At 45.7% G+C, this 24,564-nt stretch overlaps 1 protein-coding gene across 6 annotated transcripts in view; it reads right to left on the minus strand.

Annotated features, from left to right (window-relative positions):
- Nucleotides 1-24,564, minus strand: part of CTBP2 (C-terminal binding protein 2) — a 137,403-nt gene that overhangs the window by 38,383 nt on the left and 74,456 nt on the right. For 4 of the 6 annotated variants that reach the window (XM_082054443.1, XM_082054445.1, XM_082054444.1 and 1 more), the window contains exon 2: nt 22,482-22,642. In XM_082054443.1, coding sequence (XP_081910569.1) covers nt 22,482-22,539 — 58 coding nt within the window. In that variant the 5' untranslated portion in view covers nt 22,540-22,642. Of the gene's footprint in view, nt 1-5,194; nt 5,424-22,481; nt 22,643-24,564 lie in introns of those variants that run through there. The other 2 variants (XM_082054447.1, XM_082054449.1) reach the window with 2 other exon arrangements.

Consider the following 24,564-nt stretch of genomic DNA (forward strand, 5'->3'; position numbering starts at 1 on the left):
CCGTACTAATATATGTCCTGCGTCTGCAACATTTATTCTAAATCAGTTGCTTAATGATTTTTTGGTCTTCTGCTTTTTAAGTATTCAGCTCAGCACCTACTTCACTTTTAAAAGTAACAGACAATTCAGTTATGCAGCATTTTCATTAAACTAGTCTGTAGCGTAATGGCATGAGACACACAAGGAGAAGAAATATAAAAGGTTTAATACAATAATGATCAGAAACCTTTAAATTTTTTCCCCTCTGTGAACACTAAGTTTGTAGCTATGGAAACTACTTAAGAGAAAGTTTAAAAAAAGTCAGTAAATATAGTCAGAGAATGATCTGGATATATGGAAGTCCTAACAATGATAGAGAACTACAGACCGAGGGTAAAAGGAGAGTGTAAATTGAAGATGACAACACCTGTGCTTCTGACAACATGTTCTCCTCTGACAGGCCAAATTCATTTTTATTGCCATGGCACTAAAGTCAATGAATTACAACAGGAATGAGTTTGACACTTTATATTGCTTTTGATAAAATCATTATAAAAAGCGTATTCCAACCTTTAGAAAAGTCTTTTAAAAGCATATTCTCTGCAATCAGTGAATGGTGTGCGCATACTGGCCAAGCCAGTCAATATCTTAGGAAAGCGGTTTTCCGCACATCTCTCGCACGCTCTGTTCCTCAGCCTTTTGCCCTCCTCCCGCCAGCAATTCTGATTACATCAATGTTGAGATCCGCACACGACACACATCCACATCCACATCCACATCCACACACTCATTGCCCAACTGAGTGTGCAGAGAGCCCTTGTGAGCCTTTGAGAGCCTTTCCCAAACTCACTTGGGAGCATTTCCAGCTACCACCCTTACCATTTTGCACACTACGTCTTGCAAACGATGCCGTGACCACTTGCAAGACACGCCTGCTTATTCCAATCAAGTATTTTTGTTTGGAAGTTACAATCCCAGTTAAAATTCTCAGTCCATGGTTTTGCCAGTGAATGCAGCGCAGACTTCACTTTACCTGGAGACACATTCCCAGCTAGCTGGGAATGGCTCCGAGGGCTTGCTGTGGTCTGTCAGGTCAATGTGCAAATTAAATCAGATTTATTCAGTACACGGAGCTTCCTTTGGTGTCGTTTCAGTCTGGATTATTAATTGAGCTGCCTCACATGTGTATATTGTGATTACATGCTACAGTCTGTACAGAAAACATAGTAAAAAAAAAGGTGAAGTTGATTTCTGAACTGTCAGCTATATGGTACATTGGGCAAAGAATAAATCAACATCAAAAATTTATTTATACTGCGTGTGAAATGAAATGTATATTGTGTGTGAAATATCACTGCTAAACTCTCCCTGCCCATAAAAAGCTATGAAAATTTCAGTGCAATTCTCATAACAGAATGGGCAAATGTTGCTCTTTTAACCAATCTCAGTGGGCTCTTTTAACCATCCTTGAACAACCATCAAGGCTCTTGCTCCTGACCATGCCCTCTTGTCTTTGGGGTTGCCCACAGGAAGAGCTGCAGCCTGGAACTGCTGTGTGCTTAACACAATTTTTATCTATCACAGGGTAGAAAGTATCAGTAAAAAGAATTGCAATCAAGCGTTAACCAGTATAAGCAGAGCTGAGCTGATCACAGTAAAAGATATTTCTAGCTGGGCTTTAAGCTGATAAAAGATGAGTCCCCTTCACGCTGGAGAGACCTGCTTGTCCAAGGAACTCTGGACAGGTTTTTAAGCAAAGCTAAAAGCCAAGTAATTGTGCTCCTCCTTCCTCATGTCACACACTTGACTTGTACAGCATGACCCTGTTCATCCCTGTGGGACACATCTCCCTCTCTGCCATCATTTGCTGTCCTACCATCATATGTAAACTAGAGTTTGAACAACCATCCAAGACATGTATTGGCAAGGAATCACTGTTCCTCACTGGAACATCAGAAACAGAAATGTGGACTGACCCCTCGTTTGGAACAAGTCTAGGCTGGCTGCAAAAATACAAGACTTCTTATCAGCCAACTGCTTTAAAGCTGAAAAAATGGATTAAAATAAATACAAATTGAGTAACCTATTAAAAACACCAGCAAATATAATAATTTGAAGATGGGACATTTTGGAGGTGGAGCTCCAGTAATCTGATCAGTGACGGTTAGACGTGGTTTACCTTTGCTGACCCGCACTATTTATTTCCAGCACGTCCAGCCCTCCAGCAGCAGTTGCCCACAGGCCGGCTCTGCCAGCAGAGCCCCAGCGACACAGTTTTGTTGCTCAGACTTCGCGGGGTTTATTTTTCCAGTTGAAACAACTCGGTGTGTTCACTACCTGAGACACCACGGATGACACGGCTGCGGGATCAGCCGTCTCCGAGGTCATTTCTCCTTTGGGAAGCTGTTCCCAACGGCTTCACGCACAAGGTCTTGATGACGCAGAGAGCGGCAGCTTTGCCAGAGCCACGGTTGTGATGTTCCTGGGATGAGCAATTTATCTGACTTCTTAATAATAATGTTATGAAATGCTAAGAAGTTGCAGTAATAAACCTCGCTGCCGATTTTCCCTTATCGATCCATACCCATAAGCATGCGGTGCGTGCCTACATCCCTGCACAAGACGCTGTCTACCATCAGAAACACCAGGCAGGAGACAAAAGTAAACAGGAGCTGTGCAGAATCTGTGCAGAGTGCCAAAGCTCAGCATAAAACCATAAATCAGGTATCTAGAAACAACTCACCGTAGAAAGACTACAACACATACTCCAACAAGACTTTAAAAATAACCGAAATGATCTATTTTAAACCCCTATCGATACAACAAGCTTCAGAACATCACCGGACTATAATATACTTTTTATAACCCTCTGCTGACCGAGAAGGCAGAAAGCTATACCGACAGAAAATATTTCCAGCCGTTTAGAGGCACTGTTTAATACTGAACTTGCTTTCACCTTGCAATTCAAGTATCCACAGCTACAGCCAGGAGAAGGCTCGTCGTTCCTAAAAACACATCCTGTCTTTTCCTGCTGGCAAATACGATTTTCCTGGATTTAGTCAAGTTTCTGTCATCCGCTCAATGTTTTAAAAACATCTTAACATATTTGTAACGTTCGCTTATCACCTCATGTGTAAGTGTGAACACTCCTTAGCAATGTCGTTCCTTAAAGAGTAACTCAACACAGCCCAAACGTCTACAAACCACCACACCTTCCATTTTCAATCCCTATCCTTCCATTTGCCGTGTGTCTTACCTTGGCTTCTACTTTTAAAATATAGTTTAACAGGAAGAAGACCTCTCAGGCTATTTGGAAAATAAAAAGGGGAAATAAATAAAAATGAAGGCAATTTAACAGGTCCTACTTCAGCTAAACCTTTCAGGGACTTCAATGAGAAGATAATCTTTCTGTGATTATGGCCAAACCCTCTCGTTGCTTAGCAACACATAATTAAGGAATATGTTTTCAGATCCGCTTTGCAAGCTGGCCATTATCAGATGAAATTACTGGAGCAACAAATGTCATCCTCATGCAAATGAGTTGGTCCAAGGCAAAAAATATAAAAGGGTCGAGCAGCAAGAAGGAGCTCAGCAGCACAGAAATGCTGCCGGCTTCCTCTTGTTGTGTGCTGGCAATTCTCCTAAAGGGAAGGGATAATATCTAGATTTTTCAGAGAATAGGGTTTGCGGTTTTCACACAAGACACATGGAATGAGGGTGTGTTTCTCGTGGCGGAGGAGAGCGTTCCAATGCCCGCGCTCCCGCGGTCCCTCGCACCGGGGCTTTCACGGCACCGACCGGCTCAATCAGACGTAATGCAAATAAATGGACGTATCTGCGCTCCCCGCATTATGCCAGTCCATCCTTTTTTTTATGGCTTTGGGAAACGGTTTATTTAAAAATACTGCCTGGATGTGCTACTTTTGCGCTACACTGTCACCACAAACGTGTCGCCTGATATTTAAGCATTTTTTAGAAATCAATACATCATACCAGCTAAATAAAGGATGCATAAGCACAAAAGAAACAGCATCTACTTCCTAGCTGTGTAATTATGGTGAGCCAGGGAACGGGGTGCGCCAAGTGTCTGCATTTTGACAACTTTATCATTTCCACTCACAAAATCATTCTTTATTTAGATTCCTGTGGAATGGCATCACCAGTTTGGCACCGTCTCTATGCCTATAAATGGTATCCTTTTATTAAAGCTTTGTGCCTGTACGCGGGTACAGCACATTGTTTGAGGTTCGTTTGCATGGGAGTTCAGCTGAACTGCACAGGGATAAAATTCCCTGCTCAGAGTCACCACCGGGAAGAACATTTCAAGGGATTTCTTTCAAAAACAGTCGAGCCACAAAGGAATGGATTTGCCAAATTTCCTCATACTTTGCAGTGTGGTTTTAGGGGCTAGTTCTCATCAGGCTGAGCGTTATCACCAATGTACATCTCCAAAGCAGAGGAGAGGAACCTGCTCTGCTCATCCACCTTCACATCCCAGCAGCCAAGGGCCTGAGCACTTGGAGCAGGGGGGGGGAAAGCAGGGGCCACTATTCATTTTTATTGTTCTGCTGCTTAATGACAGGCTTTTAGTTTTAAGCACAGACCTATTACTTTAACAGCTACATCGCTTCACTTACGGGCATCTCTAGAAGAAAATCAAGGGGTTTATTTCGTATGCCTGATAAAACAGCAAATTAATAATAAAAAGAAAAGACTCAGGTAATGGCCAAAGGTAAGTCGATTCTCGAATAACACCATCAGCTCTCTGATGAACTGAGTCAAAACAATGCCAACTATTTCCTCAGAGGAACACATTTGTGCCTGATAACAGCGGTAGAAAGTCAATCTGCAGCAAACCCTGTAGTCCTAATTGCTCAGCCAGCACAGTATCTAATCTCCCGTTCTCTACAAACAACAGGAACGGCAAGATTAAGCCTGGAAGCATTATATGAAATACCGCTCACTCTTAACTGAAGTTGGCTAAACAAATAAAATATTTGGAATTTAAGCACAGAGAGAGAACCAGCATCTTTAGCTCCGCATAGCCAGCACAGCCCTGTGAAGAAATCCCATTTCCCTCCTTTGCTAAATAGGAAAACGTCTAATATTTAGGCATGAAACCGCAATATACTTGACTGTGTTTTTTGGAGGGTTAAGTAAGCACCAACAAAGCGGTTCTAAACTACCGTATGGGCTAAGCCCCTTCGGAATTTACTTGGTTCAGGCGATGCCATGGTGGAGACGATGACGGGGGGCCCGGTGCGCCTGCTGAGCTTTGGGTACGGGGAGGGCTGGGCAGGGAAAGCGGGTCCGGTGGGCGCCAGGCCGCCGTTTCCCGGCGCTCCGGGCCGGCGGAGGAGCTGCGGGCTGCCGTGCGGGCTGGGCGCTGGCGACGCTGCCGTGGTCCGCTCCCTCTTCATCAGCTCCATGGGCACCGTGTAGGTGGTGGGGTAGGCCGTTTTGGGGCTGGGGTGCGGGTTGGTCGCGGTCATGGGCATGCCGGCTGGAGCAGAGTAGGCGGAGGCTGGACGCGGGTGCGTGTTGCAAGGCAGGGGGGTGTTGTATCCAGAACCGGGGAGAAAGTGCGGCCCCTGAGGAGCCCCCACGGAGGTGGGGTAGGTGGTGGTCTCCAGCAGGTGTTGGGTTGGGGCGCTGGATGGCCGGCGGTGCATCTCCCCCCCTCTCGGGGAGATGGGCTGCAGAGGAGGCTGTGGGGCGGCGGGGCCGTCCGTGGCGGGCACCGAGCCCAGGGGCGCTCCGTAGTCGCCCGGCAGCTCGCTGCGGTGGCTGAAGCTGTTGGAGCGGGTTCTGGGGCGCAGCGCCCCGCTCCTCCGCTCCTGCCTCTGCAGCTGCATCTCTGCCTTGTAGTTGTGGGCGATGCGGGAGAGCACGCGGGCCTGCCCCAGGTTTGGAGCCACCGACTTGATGTCGTTCTCCTCCATCATGGCCAGCAGGTTTGGGGAGTCGAAGCCCTGCTGCAGCAGGGCAGCGAAGGTGCTCTCCGAGACGCCCTCGGCACGCAGCAGCGCTACAAACTCGGGGTCGAAGCTCCTCTTCCCCTCGGGCCCAGGGAAGGTGGGAGGCACCGGCGGGTGGGAAGGGGTCGCCACCGCCACCTCATAGCTGTCGTAGGGGCCCTTGGCACCAGCGCTCTCCCGGCCTGGCCCGTAGCCAGCACTGGTGCCGCTGGTGGGGTCCACCACCAGGCAGGTGGGGACGGCTTGCCTGCCCCCCACCGGCTCAGGGGGCCGCTCTGACCCGTCACCATAGGCCTGTCTGCCAGGGAAGGTGGGCGGCTCTGCCGCATACCGTGGGCCGGGGGGCTCCGCGCCGTACCGTGCTGGGGAGACATCTCTGCTGCGCATCCGCTGCCCGTCTAGGGCCATCTTGGGGTCCCTGTAGAGGCGGACGGCCTCCGGCGGGGCGGGCGGGCGCCCCGGGGCCTGGTCCCAGGACAGCCGGCTGCCCGGTGCCCCGTAGCCGGCCAGCGGGCGGTTCACCATGTGGTCGCGGTAGCAGCGAGGGTCCTTGGGTGAGCGAGCCGACAGGGATGGGTCGCTGTAGTAATCCTGGGGTGGCAGCGAGCCCCGGCCCGCCATGGCTGCCTGCCGGTCGCAGTAGGTGAAGTCAGGGACGGAGCCTTTCCGGAGGGACCCGGGGGCAAAGGCGGCATCCTGGTACGGGTACGCCTCCTGCTTCAGCTCCGCGCCGCCCTGCAAGATGATATCGTTTGCTCGCGGCGGCTCATACCAGCCGCCCTCGCCGCCGTAGGTCAGGGAGCTCCTCCGGCCCGGTGGCCTCTGGTACTCGAAGGCGTTCTCGCTCTCCCAGTTGCCTTCATACCAGCCGGCAGCGTCCCAGCTCTGTGAGCGGCCGATGTTGGGGTGTTTGCTGGGGATGGGCATCGCCAGGAGGCCACTTGCTCTTGCCGAAACAGAGGAGGCGCCTTCCTTGTCAGCGCTTCACCGGCGCACATCCAAACCAGACCGTGCTCCGCCTGAGCCCTCCCGGGACTTCAGAAACCACCGACCAGCGGTTTTACCTTTCAAAGCGTTGCCTGAATTATTAATTCTTCGAAACCTTAGCAGGTGAAGCGCGGGGCGGCGGCTGCCGCCCGCTCTGGCTGCAGGTCGGGGAGGGACAGACCCTTCCCGCGCGGTGCGGCCGCGCTCGGCCCAGATGCTTTATCCTCTGCCGCCGGGGACGGCGCGCACATGGACAACTGGCCGAGCCGTGTGTGGGGATTAGGAGCTAAATAAAACCACTAAAGCCCTCGCTCCATGTGACATCATTTTAGCCCGATGAAATCTCCCGCGCCGACCCAGCCGGCAACCTCTATGCAATTTCTCCCCGGGGACTGACTTTTTTTTGTTTGTTTTGTGCATGTTGGTTTTTTAACACGAGTTTCATCCGTTTCAGTTTTCTCCTTGCTCGTTAGTTCAGGGCTCCCGTCCACCCCGGCGCCCACCAGGAACGGGCGGCCGGATAACGGAACGTGCACGTAGCCGCCCGTCCCCACATGCGCGCATGTAAAAATAAAAAGGAAAGCTTCAGTGTCAGCTCAGTCTTAATCCACCCTGATGAAATGCTAATCCACTGCACACAGCAAAGGACAAATTAAACGGGAGCAAGCAGGCAGGCCTCAAAAAAGGGCAATGCAAGATACTCAAGAATACAAGCGCAATTAGAAATTAGTTAGGTATCTATCTGTTTAACGCTTTATGAATATTGTAATTTGCTTTGGAAATTACTTTTTTTTGTTGCAGTTTCAAATTACTAACTAGGCTCCAAAAGGATTTTTTACATTATTACCATAATACGCAAATCCTTTCATCATCCCAGGACAGAAAATTGTGGAGGTGTAACCTGGAATGTATAATTTTAAGACCCTAGCAGAGGTCACGGAAAAGGAGGGGAGGATCAAAGGATCTAAAGCCTGGTCTTACAAAGCAAAAAGGAATAGTAGACTTTTGCCTATTATCTCCAGCTTCCTCTGGAAAAACTCTGTTTATGAGATGGGAAAACACTCTGAAATATCAGACAAAACTCAATTTGTATCTAGCTGTATTTCAATATTCATATGGATTAAGCTTTTCTTTCCCACTTAGAGTAGGCAGAAGGATTTAGATGGAATCATACCACAGAAAATTGTTATTTGGGAATGTAATAAGAATTTCCACATCTAGTCAGAGTTTTCAGAGGAGATACCAAAGTGGCTCCCCAAAACATGTATGTAAACTATCACACGCTGCTCATGCTCCAATATTCCTTTACAAAGAAGAATAGGTCAACCGTTACTTATTTTCTAACCACTGCAAGTGAAGCAACATTTTCCTTTTTTAATGAAAGAACTGGGAAGGAAATGATTTTGCCTTTCTTTTCCACAATCACAAATTCCTTCTCGTCCAACGTGCCCCTTCCAGGAGGGACCCAGCAAAAGCAGCATCAGTCACCTTCCCGCGTGTGTTTGCAAGACAGCTTGTGCATTTTTTCTGGCTAATCCACAATAAATGTTCAGTGCACTCGCCATCACATGACAGACCATTGTGCTATTACGATAGCTAAATCACTAATACAGTCTAATGCTTATACTTGCCTATCATACTAATACCTCTGGGCTGTATTTCTGACCCAAATACTGACAGGATCTTTGAGTAATCCCGAAATTTCTTTATTGCAGTAAATATTATAAATCCTCTTCAAACATTTTCTCCTCCAGTTCCATCCCTAAGAACCACAGTCTTTAAGATGATGTTGGATATTATACAGACACGCAAAACATGGGCCCCAAAAGATTATTTATGCAATTCTCAGAGAATATCTGATTGGCATCATATTGAATTAACTAACAAACTTAAGGCACATTGGAAAATTTCTTCTTTTGTGAGAGTCAAAATGGGAAGGCGCATTTGTGGCTTATAAATAAAGCAGAGAACATTTTAACAAACAAAAACATTTTATTACAACAACATTTTGCTAAAGAATAAAATGTATTCCCAACTGGATACAGTGAGATCTGTGCCTTTTGTTTGTTCTGAAGCAGCAGAAGAAAGCTACCAAAAATGTATATGAAAATATAATGAAATCCTGGTCTGTAGATCAAGGGCATCTTCCACCATTGTCTTCAAAGACATCACTAATGAACATGGCCCCTGGTTGACAATGGGAAAAACCACGCCACAGGGAAATTAAATTTCAAAAATGCTGATCTGTGAGGGAAGTCAGAGGGGAGCTCTGAGCATTTAGTATCTCCAAAGAAACAAACAAAACCCTTAAGAAGTCCTTGAGTTGTATGACACACACACAAAAGAGACATCGCCCAACCCAGCAGACTGGGTGTCACCCACGGGTGACAGCAGGACCAGAGGACCCATCTCCAGCTCCCTCCAGCCCATGTGTGGGAGCAGCCGCACGCCTGGGCACCCCAAACCACCCCGGGCTGCTGCACCAGCCCGGCCAACCCCGCAGCCCCGGGGCAGAAGGACGGGCTCTTCTCACACCCGCGTCAAGGAAACTTGACCTTCAAACCTACCGCTGGGAACACTCATGCATATGGATGATTTATCCCATACGCGCTGACCTCAATGGAACAAATTAACTATTCCTGTGCTCCAAGCCAAGCAGAGGACAACGTGCAGGACCAGGGGCTGTAGGACCTGCACCCTGCAGCCAAGGGGCAGATCACAGAATGTCAGGGATTGGAAGGGACCTGGAAAGCTCATCCAGTGCAATCCCCCCATGGAGCAGGAACACCCAGATGAGGTGACACAGGAAGGTGTCCAGGCGGGTTGGAATGTCTGCACAGAAGGAGACTCCACAACCCCCTGGGCAGCCTGGGCCAGGCTCTGCCACCCTCACCAGGAACAAGTTTCTTCTCATATTTAGGTGGAACCTCCTGTGTTCCAGTTTGTACCCATTGCCTCTTGTCCTATCATTGGTTGTCACCCAGAAGAGCCTGGCTCCATCCTCCTGACACTCCCCCTTTCCATATTGATCCCCAGGAATGAGTCCCCCCTCAGTGTCCTCTTGTCCAGCTCCAGAGCCCCAGCTCCCTCAGCCTTTCCTCACACGGGAGATGCTCCACTCCCTGCAGCATCTTGGTGGCTGCGCTGGACTCTCTCCAGCAGTTCCCTGTCCTGCTGGAACTGAGGGGCCACAACTGGACACAAGATTCCAGGTGTGGTCTCCCCAGGGCAGAGCAGAGGGGCAGGAGAACCTCTCTGACCTACTGACCACCCCCTTCTAACCCACCCCAGGTACCATTGGCTTCCTGGCCACAAGGGCCCAGTGCTGGCTCATGGTCATCCTGCTGTCCCCAGGACCCCCAGGTCCCTTTCCCCTACGCTGCTCTCTAATAGGTCATTCCCCAACTCATACCGGAACCTGCGGTTGTTCCCCAGGACATCCCCAGATGTCCTCTCTGGAGGAGCAAGAGCCACCACCAACCACATCTCCCCTACCATGGCCAGCGGGGAAGATGTGCCCAGGAGCCGTGGAGCCGGGCAGGCTCCCGTGCCACCTCGGCAGCAATCAATCAATAAGAAATGATCCGCATGAAATATTTATGGATGGACAGTAAGGGTCTTTTATTTTTCCTTTTTTTTTGGCACTCATAAAAGCAGCATCTGTGCAAATTCCCGTCACTCCGTAGCTATTTCGGAACTCAGATGCAGGCGGCGATGGCCAAGGGAGGACGTGGAGGCACCGGGGCACAACCCGACATAACCGAGCCCATAACTGAGAGGAGACGGTGCCGGAATTCCCGACATGAGGGGGAGACCAAGGACTGCAGGACAGGCGGAAATTTGTTTGTCCCTTTATCTTTTAATTCTAGAGGTATTTGGGGGTAAAAAACCACATACAAAAGAAAAGAAAAAAAAGCTGATCAAGAGATTAAATGCTTTGGTATTTCAGATCACGTGAAAAACGCACAGTTTTGAGTTAATACCCTGAGCTTCAGCTTAGTGTTGATCTAATACATGGTAAATTTTGCTATGATACAATGACTACAGAATAAGCCTGCTCTGAAAAAATGGAACAACCGAGTAGAAGAAAGGTGGGGCCATTGTTTAAACGCCACACTTAAAAATGGATGGTGTGAAATAAACAACTCAGAGTGGATATGAAACAAGTACCTTAGTGCTAGGAAGTGCCATGTTCTTCCCATGAGGAGAGTCTGTTTTACAAATCAAACCTATGCCAAGAAGCCAGGATGCTAAATCTGCAACACAACTGTGTAAACAACATTTTCTGGTGTCTGTAGCCCTGACTCAGGAGAGGCTGGATGTGAAATTCCATTCACGCTGATGTAAAACCTTTCATTACAAGTTTTGTAAGCAAGTTGCTGGAAAATTACTCTGTGCAACAAAGTAGTACAGATCGGTCTTAGTTTTACTTTTTATTATTGTAAAATACTTTTCAATTACAAATATGAATCTTGTTTCTATTGGAAAAAAAAAAATGTAGTGACATGTTGACGTTTCCTCCCAAATTATTTTCTTCTGGGAGAGAAAAAACGTCATGAATATGCCAAATGTCATTTCTGACAAAAACCGTCAAGGTGCATCAGTACTGGACAAGGTATTTCTCTTTCAAAGGCAAAGGAATCCTACTCCTGGAAGGGAAGAATCCTCTAAAGAACAGATATATCCCATGTTAATGGAAAGAGCAGGTACCAGGACACGCAGCCTTTATACTTCGCTCTGGCACTGTCAGTCATTAAATTGCTTATTTTTTTCCTCGCAGATTCCCCTTCCATATCAAGTAATGACCCCCAAAGCTCATGAAGTTCTTCTGAACATTGTCCTCTTACCGTCAGTTTGCAGGATGCCAGGGGAACAGAAATGAGTCGGTGCTAAACTACACTGTGGTATATACAATGGATGCTACGGGAAAAGGAACAGCAGGCACTGCGAGTGGTGCACACGCGCAAATTAAAAAAACAAGAAAAAAAAAGAAAAGCAGAAAGAAAATGGTCCAAGTCCTTGGAAATTACTGCATTCGCTAAAATTTGGCTCTGCAAAAATCTCTCTCGCAGTGGCAATAAGCACTCTGCCTAGATGGACTTTCTAACAGTCTCCTGAAATTAGAGGAGTACAAAGAGAAAATTAGCAGGATTGTGCCGGAATAATTTTCAATAATCAAAGGAACAGAACAGCATCTGAAAGCACTCAGCACTTGAAGCCATGCCACACGCTTTTACCAATTTCCAAACCAAAAGCATAGATGCTTTGTAAGCTCAACAAAACACACTCAAATACCAACTTGGTGCGTTACAACAAAACACTCTTAAGATCAGCCGGTTATTAAACAATCATTGCCTCATGTAACTCTGTATTTTGATGGCTTGAAAGCAAAACCCAAAAGCTTACATACATTTGTAACTCAACACATATGGAAAATAAAAGCTCGATATCGTCCCTAAATAAATGTGGGGGCACAGCAAAAGAGCCCATGCCAAATAAAGCAGATATTTACTCTCAAAACGGACGGCGCAATATTGCAGTGACATTCTGAGTGATTTCCCAAGAATCCCCCCAAAACCCCACAGGTTGATGTGACGAGAGGATGCGAAGCCTCTTCCGCTCACACCAGCTGGCGTTGTGCTGAGCAGCATTTCACATCACGAAACTCCAGCGACTTTTTCACCTGATCACTGCAGACCTGCCTGCTCGTCTCTCTGCTGCTTTGCTGTGCCTCGCTCTGCTCACAAGGAATTTGGTGTAGGAGACGGGCTCCCTCTCACCCTCCCAACCAGCTTGTGCCACAACTTAAGCCACTGCCACATCCCAGGAACTCTTTGGATGGAGGTATTTCACCCATTTTTCACTGAAGGGCACCATACTACCAATTACCTTGTATTTATTGTAGAAAAACACCCTGATGAGCACACGGTAACTTATCACCTGGCGTTATCCTGCTCCCATGGCAAATCCCTGGTGATCTGCCATCCAGGATGGAAAATCAAACTGCAAGTAACAAATGCAGGAAGCTATTATAGCAATCATCTAAAATACACTTGTGGTTAAAACCAAGAAGCCCAGCTGTAAAACACACTTTGAGCCATTGGGATGAGCCCTACAAGCTCCCGAAACTTCAATCAGAAAATCCTTTGCCTTCAAGCGTGGGGAGGCTCCAATAAAAGTGAGCAGAAGCAGCGTTGTCACATTCCTGCATCAACAAAGGGATAATCAAAATATCAGATGTATCCCTACACCACAAAACTACACGTTTGCAAGGACTACAAAACAGAAATCAATCTGGATGCTGAACAAGGTTCATTAGGTACATCCCTCAACTATTTGCAAAGATCTAATCTATGAATAGTCTCAAAAATAATCCTCTAGAAATCACATCAAGCACCTTGTCTCCAAAACTGAGTATTAGACTTTGAGGTCAAATCTCCTCATTTTTAATAAGAATTCAGGATCAAGATTTAAATAGCACATGTAATGAAAAGCATGGGAATTATATCTGTCCCAGAAAGCAATAGAGAAAGCCACGGTTAAATGAATATATATTGTAATTCTCAACTCTGCCATGCATGTCTGGGCTTTGCATGAAAAATAATTAATTACTAGATTGTAACACGGTCTTGAGAAGATAAACAAGCTGGGGCTCGGGGTGTCTCTCAGCCTTACTTCCCATGATGATGCCAACATCTATTTCCCAATGCAGATAAAAACCGAAACCAAAACAAACCAGGATATTACAAATATTACTTTAGCTAAAAAATATATTTATGCACTGCTTTTTTGAAAGATTGGTGTTTTGTATTATTGTATTGCAATAATCAAATCAATGTACCACATCTGCAGGTACATGTTACCCTGGTCCCTCACCACCCGTGGGGACGGTCCCTCACTGTCCCCATGGGGACCCACAGGCTGGGCCCTGATGGGAACAACCTGACACCGAAGCCACCAGCCTCGCATCCCTTCTTTGGCTTCATTTATTGATTCAGTCAAATACTCGTTACCATTAACAGGCAGCAGTGCTATTTTCTCTCAAAAATAAGTGTCAATCTTGAACTAAAGGCTATTTTGTGAGCTGAAGTTGCTGATTAGTAAGTTCTGAGGTGCTAGATGGCAGCAGAGAGTGTTGCTTTTCTTGTAGTATTACGCAGACAATCTAAAACAAGACAAACCAAATTAAGTGTTAAGCTAACGGACTATATGAAAGTGTCCGCAAGAAATGATCAATGCCATTCAATTTTAAGGCAACACAAATGCACAACCAACTGTAGAAAACTTGCTCTGTGAAGAAAGCTCTCAGATATAAAAGACATAACAAAAACCTTCACTGTTTGGGTACTTGGATCCCTTACATCTGTTTGTGGATACAAAAAAATAGCTGCAGAGAAACAAATTACACAACTTTTCTATCTCTTAGTATAGCCAGATGTCCAACTCCTGTCAAAATATTTGCTAGTAAATATTCAGTAGAGTCAGAATCAAACCTAAAAATCTGGTCCAGATCCAACCGCCATCACTCCTTGAAGGATTCTAACTTTGGAGTTACATACAAGTTTTTCTCTGGTATTTTGAAGGAAAATCCATCCTGTTCTCATCTGTCCCCAAGGACTGATCATCTCCCATCACATCACATATTTGGAAGAGGTAAAGCAGCCAAATTCCACCCCCTGGATGCTGGAGGCGGCTTCTGCTTCTTCTCCGGAGCTCAGGAATACGTGACAGGGTTGGCCCGAGGCCGCTGCTCCGACAACCCCTTAATGCGGCTTCTCGGTGCATATTCTGGGGTTATTATCATTTTTCTGAGTAATCTTTAAATGTGGGGGAGGATTTAGAGTAAGGAGGAAAAACCCAGATACGATGACAACATGTTAATCCATAAACCAGTTAATTTAAATGGGAAATGTGGTAGGGATGAAAATTAAGTTGATGGTATTGAAGTCATCGGCTGTAATTGTTTCTTAATTAATGACATGAAGTTATAAAGCGTGTTACATGGAACCTTGTCTTAGGGCTGGGGAAAATGGAAAAATACAAGGCAGAATTAAGAGCTAGACATGTATTAAGTTACCATAAATGTGGGCTTAAATGCAAGGAAACACAAAAGAAGTGTTTTTTGCTATTTCTGTGCATATAGCACTCAAGTCTTGGGGAAAGGGAATTCCTCCTTCTTGCAATAGCTTGAGTCATGTATCTATTACGAAAAAAGAGCTGCATACCAAATAAATGCATTTCTTGTCTGTAACCTTATCTAAATGTGTCTTACCCTTTCCTGGATGCTTGGGGGATTTTGTCAGGCTGGCTTCATAGCTGGCTCGAGTCCTACATCTCATCATGCGCATCCCCCCACAACAGACTGCACATAAGTACATGTATATAAAACACATCAACCCAGAACTGGAAGAGCTGCCTCCATGCTCTAAAGACAACAGCACAGCTGTAGATAGATAGGAGCCGCGCGGTTCCTCCATCCCAACGCAGAAAGCGTCCACTTGCAAATATAAAGAGCTCTTAATTCAGCAGAGCAAAAGGGTTGAAAATCACGGAATAAGGTCGAGAAGCTTGAATAATGTCTGTGAACCCACTGATGTTGCTTGAACTTTCTACATTCATAGGATTCTGTCTGATTTTTTTTTAAAAATCTAAACATTTTAACAAAATCTGTTAATGACAATTCCTAAACTTGCTGCACCTCTATCAGCAAATGAGTAATTAAGAGCACTGCTGGATGGCGGACTTTTCACTGCCCATGTTGGTAAAATGAGGTGTAATTCAGCTTTTGTGTGAATTTGAAAGGATTTTTTGAAACCTCCATAAAGCCTAAAGAACTTCATATGGACTCTCAGCAGAATAAAACACCGGGAGCAGGCAGAGAGACCTTCGGTCAGCACAAACCAGCACAGGGCGCAACAGCCGAGGATCTGACGAGCTAATTCTGCTTTTCTCTAGGCAAAATGTGGCGAGCAACCCTTCCTTAAAAAGCCTCATAGTTTATGTGCTTTGAGGTGGAAACTTAAAAATATATTAAAAGCTTTATTCTGGGGGGGAAATCCTTGTACTGTGTTTTCTCTGCAGAGAACAAAGAAACTCAAAACCACTAGGAAAAGAAAAAAAAGATCTATATTTATTCTAAATAAGTGGCTTTTTCTCAGGACATGCAGTTTCTTCCATACTTGATATCATCTTTAACTCATTGTTTCTCATCAAATGACTAGTGGTGATAAGAATTTCCTGAGATAATAGGATTCTATTTCTAAGCAGTAAAAATAAGTATTATCAGATGCTACTTGGCATTCACATTTGCAAGAATGGAAGAAAATTCCTCCACCCAGATGTCAAACGTGCTCATTTTGGCCACAGTTACATTATACAAAGGAGCAAGAATTGGAGGCACCTCCTTTCCAGAGGTGTCCAGTCACTCCTGAGACCCTCAGACGCCCAATGGTCCCAGAGATGCTGAGCATTGAAACCATTCATTTTCTAGCCTGACATGTAGCACAATGTCTTATCACTGATTATTTCCTACACGATACCATGTTAACAGAACACTAAGGTCTGGAAAATGAGGGAACGCCAGAATTCAGGTTGATTGTACAACTTCTCGTTTTGAATGCCTTGTAGCTTTTAAATACATTTTCCCTTCTGCTTCTACGGACAAGCTTCCTCTGCTTTTTCAAGCAAATGGTCTGTAGTTGTTGAATGAGGATTATTCCATACTCTCCTGTTAACGGTGTGTGAGCCCAGACCTCAAGGACACACTGTTCGAACACTGCTGGAAAGCCAGAACCAATGCAATTCTTCAGGGGAAATTCTATTGCGACTTGTTTTGCTTTTTTTTTAATGACAAGATTTTCACAATAAGAACGCGCACCACAAGCCGTAATTGACAGTGTGAATATTAAGTCCACTTTTGTGGATGATAAACTGAAATAAACAGCAGGTAAAAAGCACTCCTGCTGTAGATCGGGTTTGTATTTACCAGAATGCCTAGCATGACAGAGTATAGTTATTTGAATATTACTGGATGTGGTTTGCATTGGTCTCCATCACAGGTGGAAATGTGGAATTCAGAATTTCTGTCCACCCTTGAAGTGACTTAACCAGCCTCACGCAGCTGGGTCTACACCCAGCAAACAGCAGATGCCACAACCAGATAATGAGCAACCAACCCAGCTGGCTGCTGGACGAACAAAGACGTTTCCAGGTTCATCCTGACCTTCCTGCTTCGGCCTGAAAATGCAAGTACGTCACTCAAGCACTCCTGTTCCTTTTCCTTTGCACGGCCACAAAATCAAGGGGGAAACACGACAATGGAGAGAAAACCACCATCGTGGCTACCTGGTGTATCACAAGAAGGTGTTTATTGAAGATTTTCAAGACTAACTATATTGTTAAAGGACTCAGACATATCTTAGAGACATCAATATCCACCAATGTGCCCCACATCCACTGATCATAGAAGAGAATCAGAGAATAACTTCAGTCGGAAGAGAACCTCAGGATCATTGAGTCCAACCATAACCTAACTCTGGCACTAACCCGTGTCCCTTAGAGCCTCATCTAAACGCCTTTTAAACCCCTCCAGGGATGGTGACTCCAGCACTGCCCTGGGCAGCCTGTTCCAATGCCTGACAACCCTTTCTGGGAAGAATTTTTTCCTAATATCCAATCTAAACCTCCCCTGGTGCAACTTGAAGCAGCTTCCTCTCATCACTTGCTACTTGGGAGCAGAGACCAACCCCCTCCATGCTCCAAGCTCCTTTCAGGCAGTTCAGAGATCAGAAGGTCTCCCCTCAGCTCCTGTTCTCCAGCTGAACCCCCCAGGTCCCTCAGCTGCTCCCATCACACTTGTGATAAAGGAGGAGATGCGGAGGGTCAAGGCCGCACACAGATAATGTAGTGACTGGAATGTAAATGCTCGAGGAATTCCGAAAGGAAATATGAATTAAGGGTAGCGCCAGAGAAGCCTCATCCAAAGAGGACACTAGGGTGCCACTCAGAATATAAGTCAATAAGTCAAAAAGCCGAGAGGCTCATGCATTAACCACTGAAAAGTATTATGTGACTGTGCTGGCATTTATCGGCCATTAGACATATCAAAGGACCTGGAAGAAAACAAAGAGTATGAATGGCTTGTTTGGCACTGCAAACAATTCTGCTATTTTGCAAAGTACAGATGGGTTCGGTGGCACAAACTGACATGTAAAGACACGATTTCCTACTGGATAGTGACAAATCCTGAAGCAAAAACTCTTATCAGAAAATGTCTGGGCTCGCTTGGCCATGCAATTATTTTTCCTCTTTGCTTCTTGTTCATCTCAGGGCTGCCACTTTCAGGGCGTGTGTTGAAAGCTTAACTGACTCATAAATGTCAGTGCAAACTTCAACCTATAAAGCCAGGCATTAAAATTTCATGGCAGCGGTGTTGAAGGCAGCAGGGTAGCACGGTTGCAATGGTTTGGAGCAGAGGCAGCACACGGGGTCATCAGAGAGGAATTCAGTGGGGCTGGGAAACCCGTGTTTTACACACAGGAAAAACGCTGCCATCCTGGATCCTGGATGTGCCACCACTACTGCTGTGTCCCCACTGCATCGTGACAAAAAGACAACGCGACCTTGCACAGTGTCACAGCAGCTTCTCCTCTGGCTTCCCAGCCAGGCTGCTCCTGAAAACACCACCAGCAACTCTGGAGGGCTCCTCACTCCCGGTATTACTTAATAATTTTTTAAACCATATTCACAGAAGCACAGGATAAAGAACAGCTGAGCAAGCAGCCGGCTGGGCAGAAGTGATGCTTCAAGTGATTTCCTTGCATGGAACTGCCCTATTTAAGTACCAGAGCCCCGTGGGAATGAGGGATGCCACGCACCTGGAGCGCTGCCGCCTTTGGAGCGCGTGGTTTCTCAAAGGCGCTGCCGAACACCTGGTTCTACCACAGGTAGCACAGGAAAAATGACACCCCTGCTGTTTCGTAAGTGAAAAGCAAGTGAGCTGCTGCCTGAAGGATATTGCTGCTGATGGTTTGAAATCACTGCAAGAAGTCACCGTGACCAGGGCACTGTGCAGCCTGGGACACGACCGTCTGTGGCCACATTCTGCGGCTGAACCTTCCCTTTAGAAAAACAGACAGAAAAACAGCAATATCACACATCTTGCCTACATTCTGTCATCTGAGCCAGATCGTGGAGTCCAGCTCCTGTCCCTGCACAGACAACCCCACAGGTCACCCCGTGTGTCTGAGGACGGTGTCCAGTCTCTTCTTGAACACTGTCAGGTTGGGGCCGTGACACCTCCCTGGGGAGCCTGTTCCATTGTCCAGCACCTCTGGGTGAAGAACCTTGTCCTAACGTTCAACCTGAACCTCCTCTGGCACATCTTCCTGCCATTCCCTGGGGTTCTGCTCAACCTGGAGCTTCACTCAGTTTCTGCTGCCCGGAGGGAGGTGGAGGAGGTTGGTGGGAGCACCAAGCAAAGCCAAGACGGACCCCAAAGAGCAGGAGGGAACTGCCAGGCTTACAGGATGGGGAGAAACAACACACGTACCTGTAGGATCACACAATTTGAGACGGCCAGAACAACTTAAGGTGGCTGTGAAGGATAGAAGAGGTCCCTGACTCGTACGCACCACCCCATGCGCAGGGGAGTGTTACAGAGCACACAACGTGACCCCAAATTTGGGAACAATAACAGGCACACTCCTGACACCACAGCAACTCTGCTGCAAAATTCAGACCCTTTTTATCCGGAGCAGAGCAGGCGGTACCGTGGCTGCAGGATTGTGGCTCCACGCTGTTTCAAACACAGCAAAACCAACATCCCTCTCCATCGCCCACTCAGACATGGCTCCACAATTTTTGCTGGATTTTTTTTTTAAATTCACCCCAAGGTAAAAACTCATCATGGAACGGAAAATTTCAGCTCTAATGAATTTAAAATGTGGCAAAATTACAAACTAATGGGAACAGGATCTGAACGAGGGGGTGCTGGACAAGTCTAACTAATCACAGCACTAGCAGCTCCACCGCTAAAGCATATTTTGACCCGCTACGTAATTAGACACAATTCCACAAGCAGGAATTATGTAAACCACTGCATATATATTATTTTCAATAGCTCCGGCCATTCACTGGGTACATCTTTCCACCCACATGGATCCAATTACAGAATCAGCACCCAAACTCTCTGGGACAACCAGAAAAGAAAGAAACGGCTAAAGCCAAGATCACTGCGGGCACATTCTGACTTAGCTTCATTCAGATGGGCATCACAAACTTGCTTAATTCTTAACAGACTGCTCCAAATGCCTTTAGAAAGAAGTTTCTTTATCCCCTAAATCCTGCATCCTTATCCCACCCTTATTTTCCTACAGAGCAAAATCCGTTACCTGGTGCAAAGAGCTCATCTCTTCAAAACAGCCCGCTTAGAGGAAAAAGTAACAGTGTCAGACAAAGACTTCATAACGGCATGTTAAAAACACCCCATGAACTGTTCAAGCTGAGTAATGCAATGAGACTGAACTGCTTCTCTTCCTGGAAGACTCATAAACCTGCCCATAAATGCTGTGAACCGCCGTTTTCAAAGATATCACCCCCTTGTACGGCTTCGATTATTTTTCCAAGCCAGATGCACGTTTAACAGAGCAATACAAACACTGCAGCTTCTTAATATACTCTTTTAATACCGCGGCAGTTTGTAAGCCATTTCCCTCAACATGTGACCAGTTATGTTTTTCGTAAGCCCATGTGAAGAATCTGTCAGTGGGAGTTTGTACAGTACAATGAAGACTTGAATTGTTAAGTATTATCGTTTGGCAGTACAGATAGTGATTATACACGTAGCCCGAGGATATTTCACCTCCAGACCCGCCATCATCCTGCTGCGTGGAATAAAGCCGCTTCCTAGCAAACTCTCCAAGGGTTTGTGTTGTGAAAAGGGATGGTCCGGTACATGCAACTTCACAAAAAGCACAGAAACCCACCTGCGTACTACAAAACATTGAGCTTTTCATCAGGTTGATACAGCTTTGCATCCCGGTCACTTTTTAAAGAGAAAAGCTGCGCAAGTGCTTCCACAGAACAGGAACTCATTAAAAGCAACTTCTTTGGACCTCATTGCACTTGGCTTGATGGAGCGGTGGAGATTCTCCCCACCGAACACCACTCTGGCAGCAAAGACTCCTCAGTCCCCTGAAGTTGTTCCCTCATTTCTCATCATGTTTCACTGATTATTCCATATTCCTTACACAACAAAATGCTTGTGTTTTTCAAAGTGTGTTTCACAGCAGCTGGAGTGACGCCTCTTCAGTGCTTTGCTATGTTATAATCCAAGATTAGGAGCCAGTCATAAAAAATAGCCATCAGAGATGCCAGTATAGTATACCACTGTCCTACAAGTCTAGTATTTTGGAAAATCCTAAGCTTTTTGCATTTTTGAGGTAATTTTTATAATGCTGCTTATACTCAGTCCTAATCTGTTGCTTATAAATACAACACAACAGTGCTTACAATGCTGAATCCCACCAGTTCCATCAAATCACAAAACAAGCGGCAAATGACAAAGTATACTTTAAAAAGTTACGTCTTCTGCACATTTACAGATTAGAAAAGAAAATCTTTTGACCAAGAAAGAAGAAAAAAGCTCATATATCAGAGGAAAATAATCTAAACTTCAATCATATCTAAAGCTCTGTTAGCAGGTTTGTCGCAGGATCCTTTTGAATTTCTTGTACACTCAGCAACTAGATCTGACAGTAAACATCAAACCGGGAAGGCAGCTTTTGAAAATCCAGGCTCAGCTGATACAACTCTTTTAAGTCAAGTTCAAAGTAAAAATTGAAGATGAGATAACGTACCACACCTGAGTGTTTATGACATTCGATAGGAGAAATATGCAGCCCCACACTGCAGTGTACCCTGGATACTCCTTCCAAACTCTCATCTTCTCTGCTTTGCCTCTCCCCTCCAAAATTAAGAGAGCAAAACTAACAAAGCTAAGAAACTCATGACAAATTAAAGCAACAGTAAAGGAGTTTTACTTTGGCTTGCTAGAGAAAGCAATATATAGCACATGAAAATCAAGGCTAAACTCACCCTGTCCCGCTGGTAGCATTTCACACTCACTAGAAGCTCCACAAAGCCCCACATATTTTGCTCAGATGGACGCAGTGCAGCTCCTCTGTGAGCTCTGCGCTTCCATCCACCAGCAAAACCTATTTCACTTCACTGCCTTTCAAATCATACTGCAAACTGTGACCCTGAAGACCACTACCAATCTCCTTAAGAGCTGGAATTTTTTAAGAGATATGACTTAAGACATTCATGCTAAAATAACACTTTGTTCTGATTTTGCTGTCAACAGTAAAACTTTCACGAGTGTTGCTTTGCATGAGAAAATTATCAGAGTGTACACCAAAGAGTCAGAGCTGGATCTGGAGCTCTTGATGTCTAAACACTGTAAAAAACAAGGAAAAAATAGATATTCTACCGTAACTGTCCATCGGCTTCTACAGAAATACTGGAGCACACTCTTACCTTCACAAATTCTGTCCAGTCGCTGCCGCTTGACTTTGTGTTTATCCACAAGTGCCATTCTTGATGATATTTTTGCAACTTTCTGATTCAAAAAGCAAAGCAGTCCCCCAGGACCTTAGGAAAATTCACAGGAATCGGCGTGCATACCGCCGCTGTGGATCCTGCGGAGACAGGGAAGGATTTGTTAGCACTTCCAGCCCACCGGGTGAGACCTGCCCGTCCCCAACAGCACAGCAATTTCTGGAAGGACACCTCTAAGTTTGGTGCTTCCAAGCCCAGCGTCCCACCGGTCCCATATCTTATACTGCAAATCAAGTTTACAGCCCCTTTATCTTTCCTGTGATCAGAAAAACCAGCATCATACACAAGAACTGCTGGAGCGCAGAGTGGCCTTCCCAGTTTTATTTCTGTCTTAAAAACCTATTCCTAGCAGATAAAATCCATTAAGCTATTTTGTAGGCTCACAGGCACTGAAAGATTATAAGACAGTATATAAAAAGGGGAAAGTAGCTTTTGCTCTTCCAGTCCTTGCGCACACATACACAAACCACCTTCGTGTCTTATTTAAACCTTGCACCATAAAAGTCATCAATGGACCTTGAATTTGCAACTAGACCTTGATACATATTCCAGCTGTAAGCATAGCCTCTCCTTACCTTCATACGTGAATGCCTAACATTAAACTTTGGGTGCCAGAGCTGTCATTTCTGGCACGCACACCTTTAAATGCTGATGAAATAAAGCAACCCATAAAGTGGTGTGTGTGTCTGATTTGTAAGAAATGCTCTGCAAAGGGACAGCAGCTGCAGGATTTTCTGTATTTTGGTGACACAGAGGAAGACCCTAAATGGATCCTCTCACTTCTGATGCTTTTGTTCCTACAGAGACCCAAAGGTTTGTTTAATCCCTGAACGCTCCGACCTGAGCTCAGGCTGCAGTTCCCGAACGTGCCATCGCACACTTTTACCCAACAGCTCCACGTATGAGTTTGCCAAAGCAAGTTCCAGAACCGTATTTATGAATCAAGACAAACAAGACAAGACCTCACGCTGACAACTGAATTAAAATAATTCAACCCTACACTATTTTTTACCACGCTACGCTATATTAGCAGTGACTCAATATGCTCTTTTATATTTTAAGGTGAAAACAGACGACCCTGATAGGAGCTACAAACCCTCCAGGGACACATTCTGCTCAAGAGGCTCCTGCCCCCCCCCAGTTTTAAGGCTACTTAAAGGTGCCAAAAGAGCAGAATTAGTGGAAAGCTGTGATCTCCAGAAGCAGAGGAAAACGCCACCATGTTGCAAGGAAAGAAAGGGAAGAGGGAGCCGGGCATGAGCTCAAGCACGGCAAGAAATCCTCTCCTGAGTGGCCACCTGTATTGCATTGCAAAGTCTCAACCACTCTGCCTAAAAAGTACAAGAAAGGGTTAAAAAGATAACTAAATTCTGAAAAAACAGCAAGAACCACAAACTTGGTACCACTCGTTCAAACCGGCCCCCGAACAGCTCCTCGGCGGCAGGTGAATTTTCACACTGCATTATTTGCAAACAAAAATGTCACGACGAACTAAAACCACACCAGGTTCACGGAATAGAGGACGTAGGAGAATAAGAGGCCGCGAACCGGGAAAATCCAGGCTAATGTCCAAAAGTTGACCCTTGGGCAACGTCTGTGACCTCGACTTCTGCTTCCCCTTCTGTAGAGCTGCGACAGCAACACTTAACCCATCCTCTTGAAACACTCCAGGTTCTTCATTTTCACATAGTCTACTCAGGTGTTTCTACCTTGCATTCTACTCCTCGCCAAGAGCTTACGGCTTTCCTAAAACCACGCCAGTGAAGCAATAAATGCCCAGAAAACACAGTTAACAAACGCAATAGGCGAGGGGTGAAGGCTCTAACAAAGCCGCTGCATACCGAGATGACAATTTCATGGAGATTATTGTTATTATTATAAATGGTTATCAATTATGCATCACGTCGATAGTTAATTTATAAAAGGGAAAGGCTTGTGTTGGTACAACTGAATTCTGACTAAGGGAAGATCGGCGATTTCCTGGTAGTTAATGGCCAATTTC

The sequence above is a fragment of the Streptopelia decaocto genome, assembly GCF_964273445.1.
Source record: "Streptopelia decaocto genome assembly, chromosome: 5".
In the NCBI taxonomy this organism is placed as follows: domain Eukaryota; kingdom Metazoa; phylum Chordata; class Aves; order Columbiformes; family Columbidae; genus Streptopelia; species Streptopelia decaocto.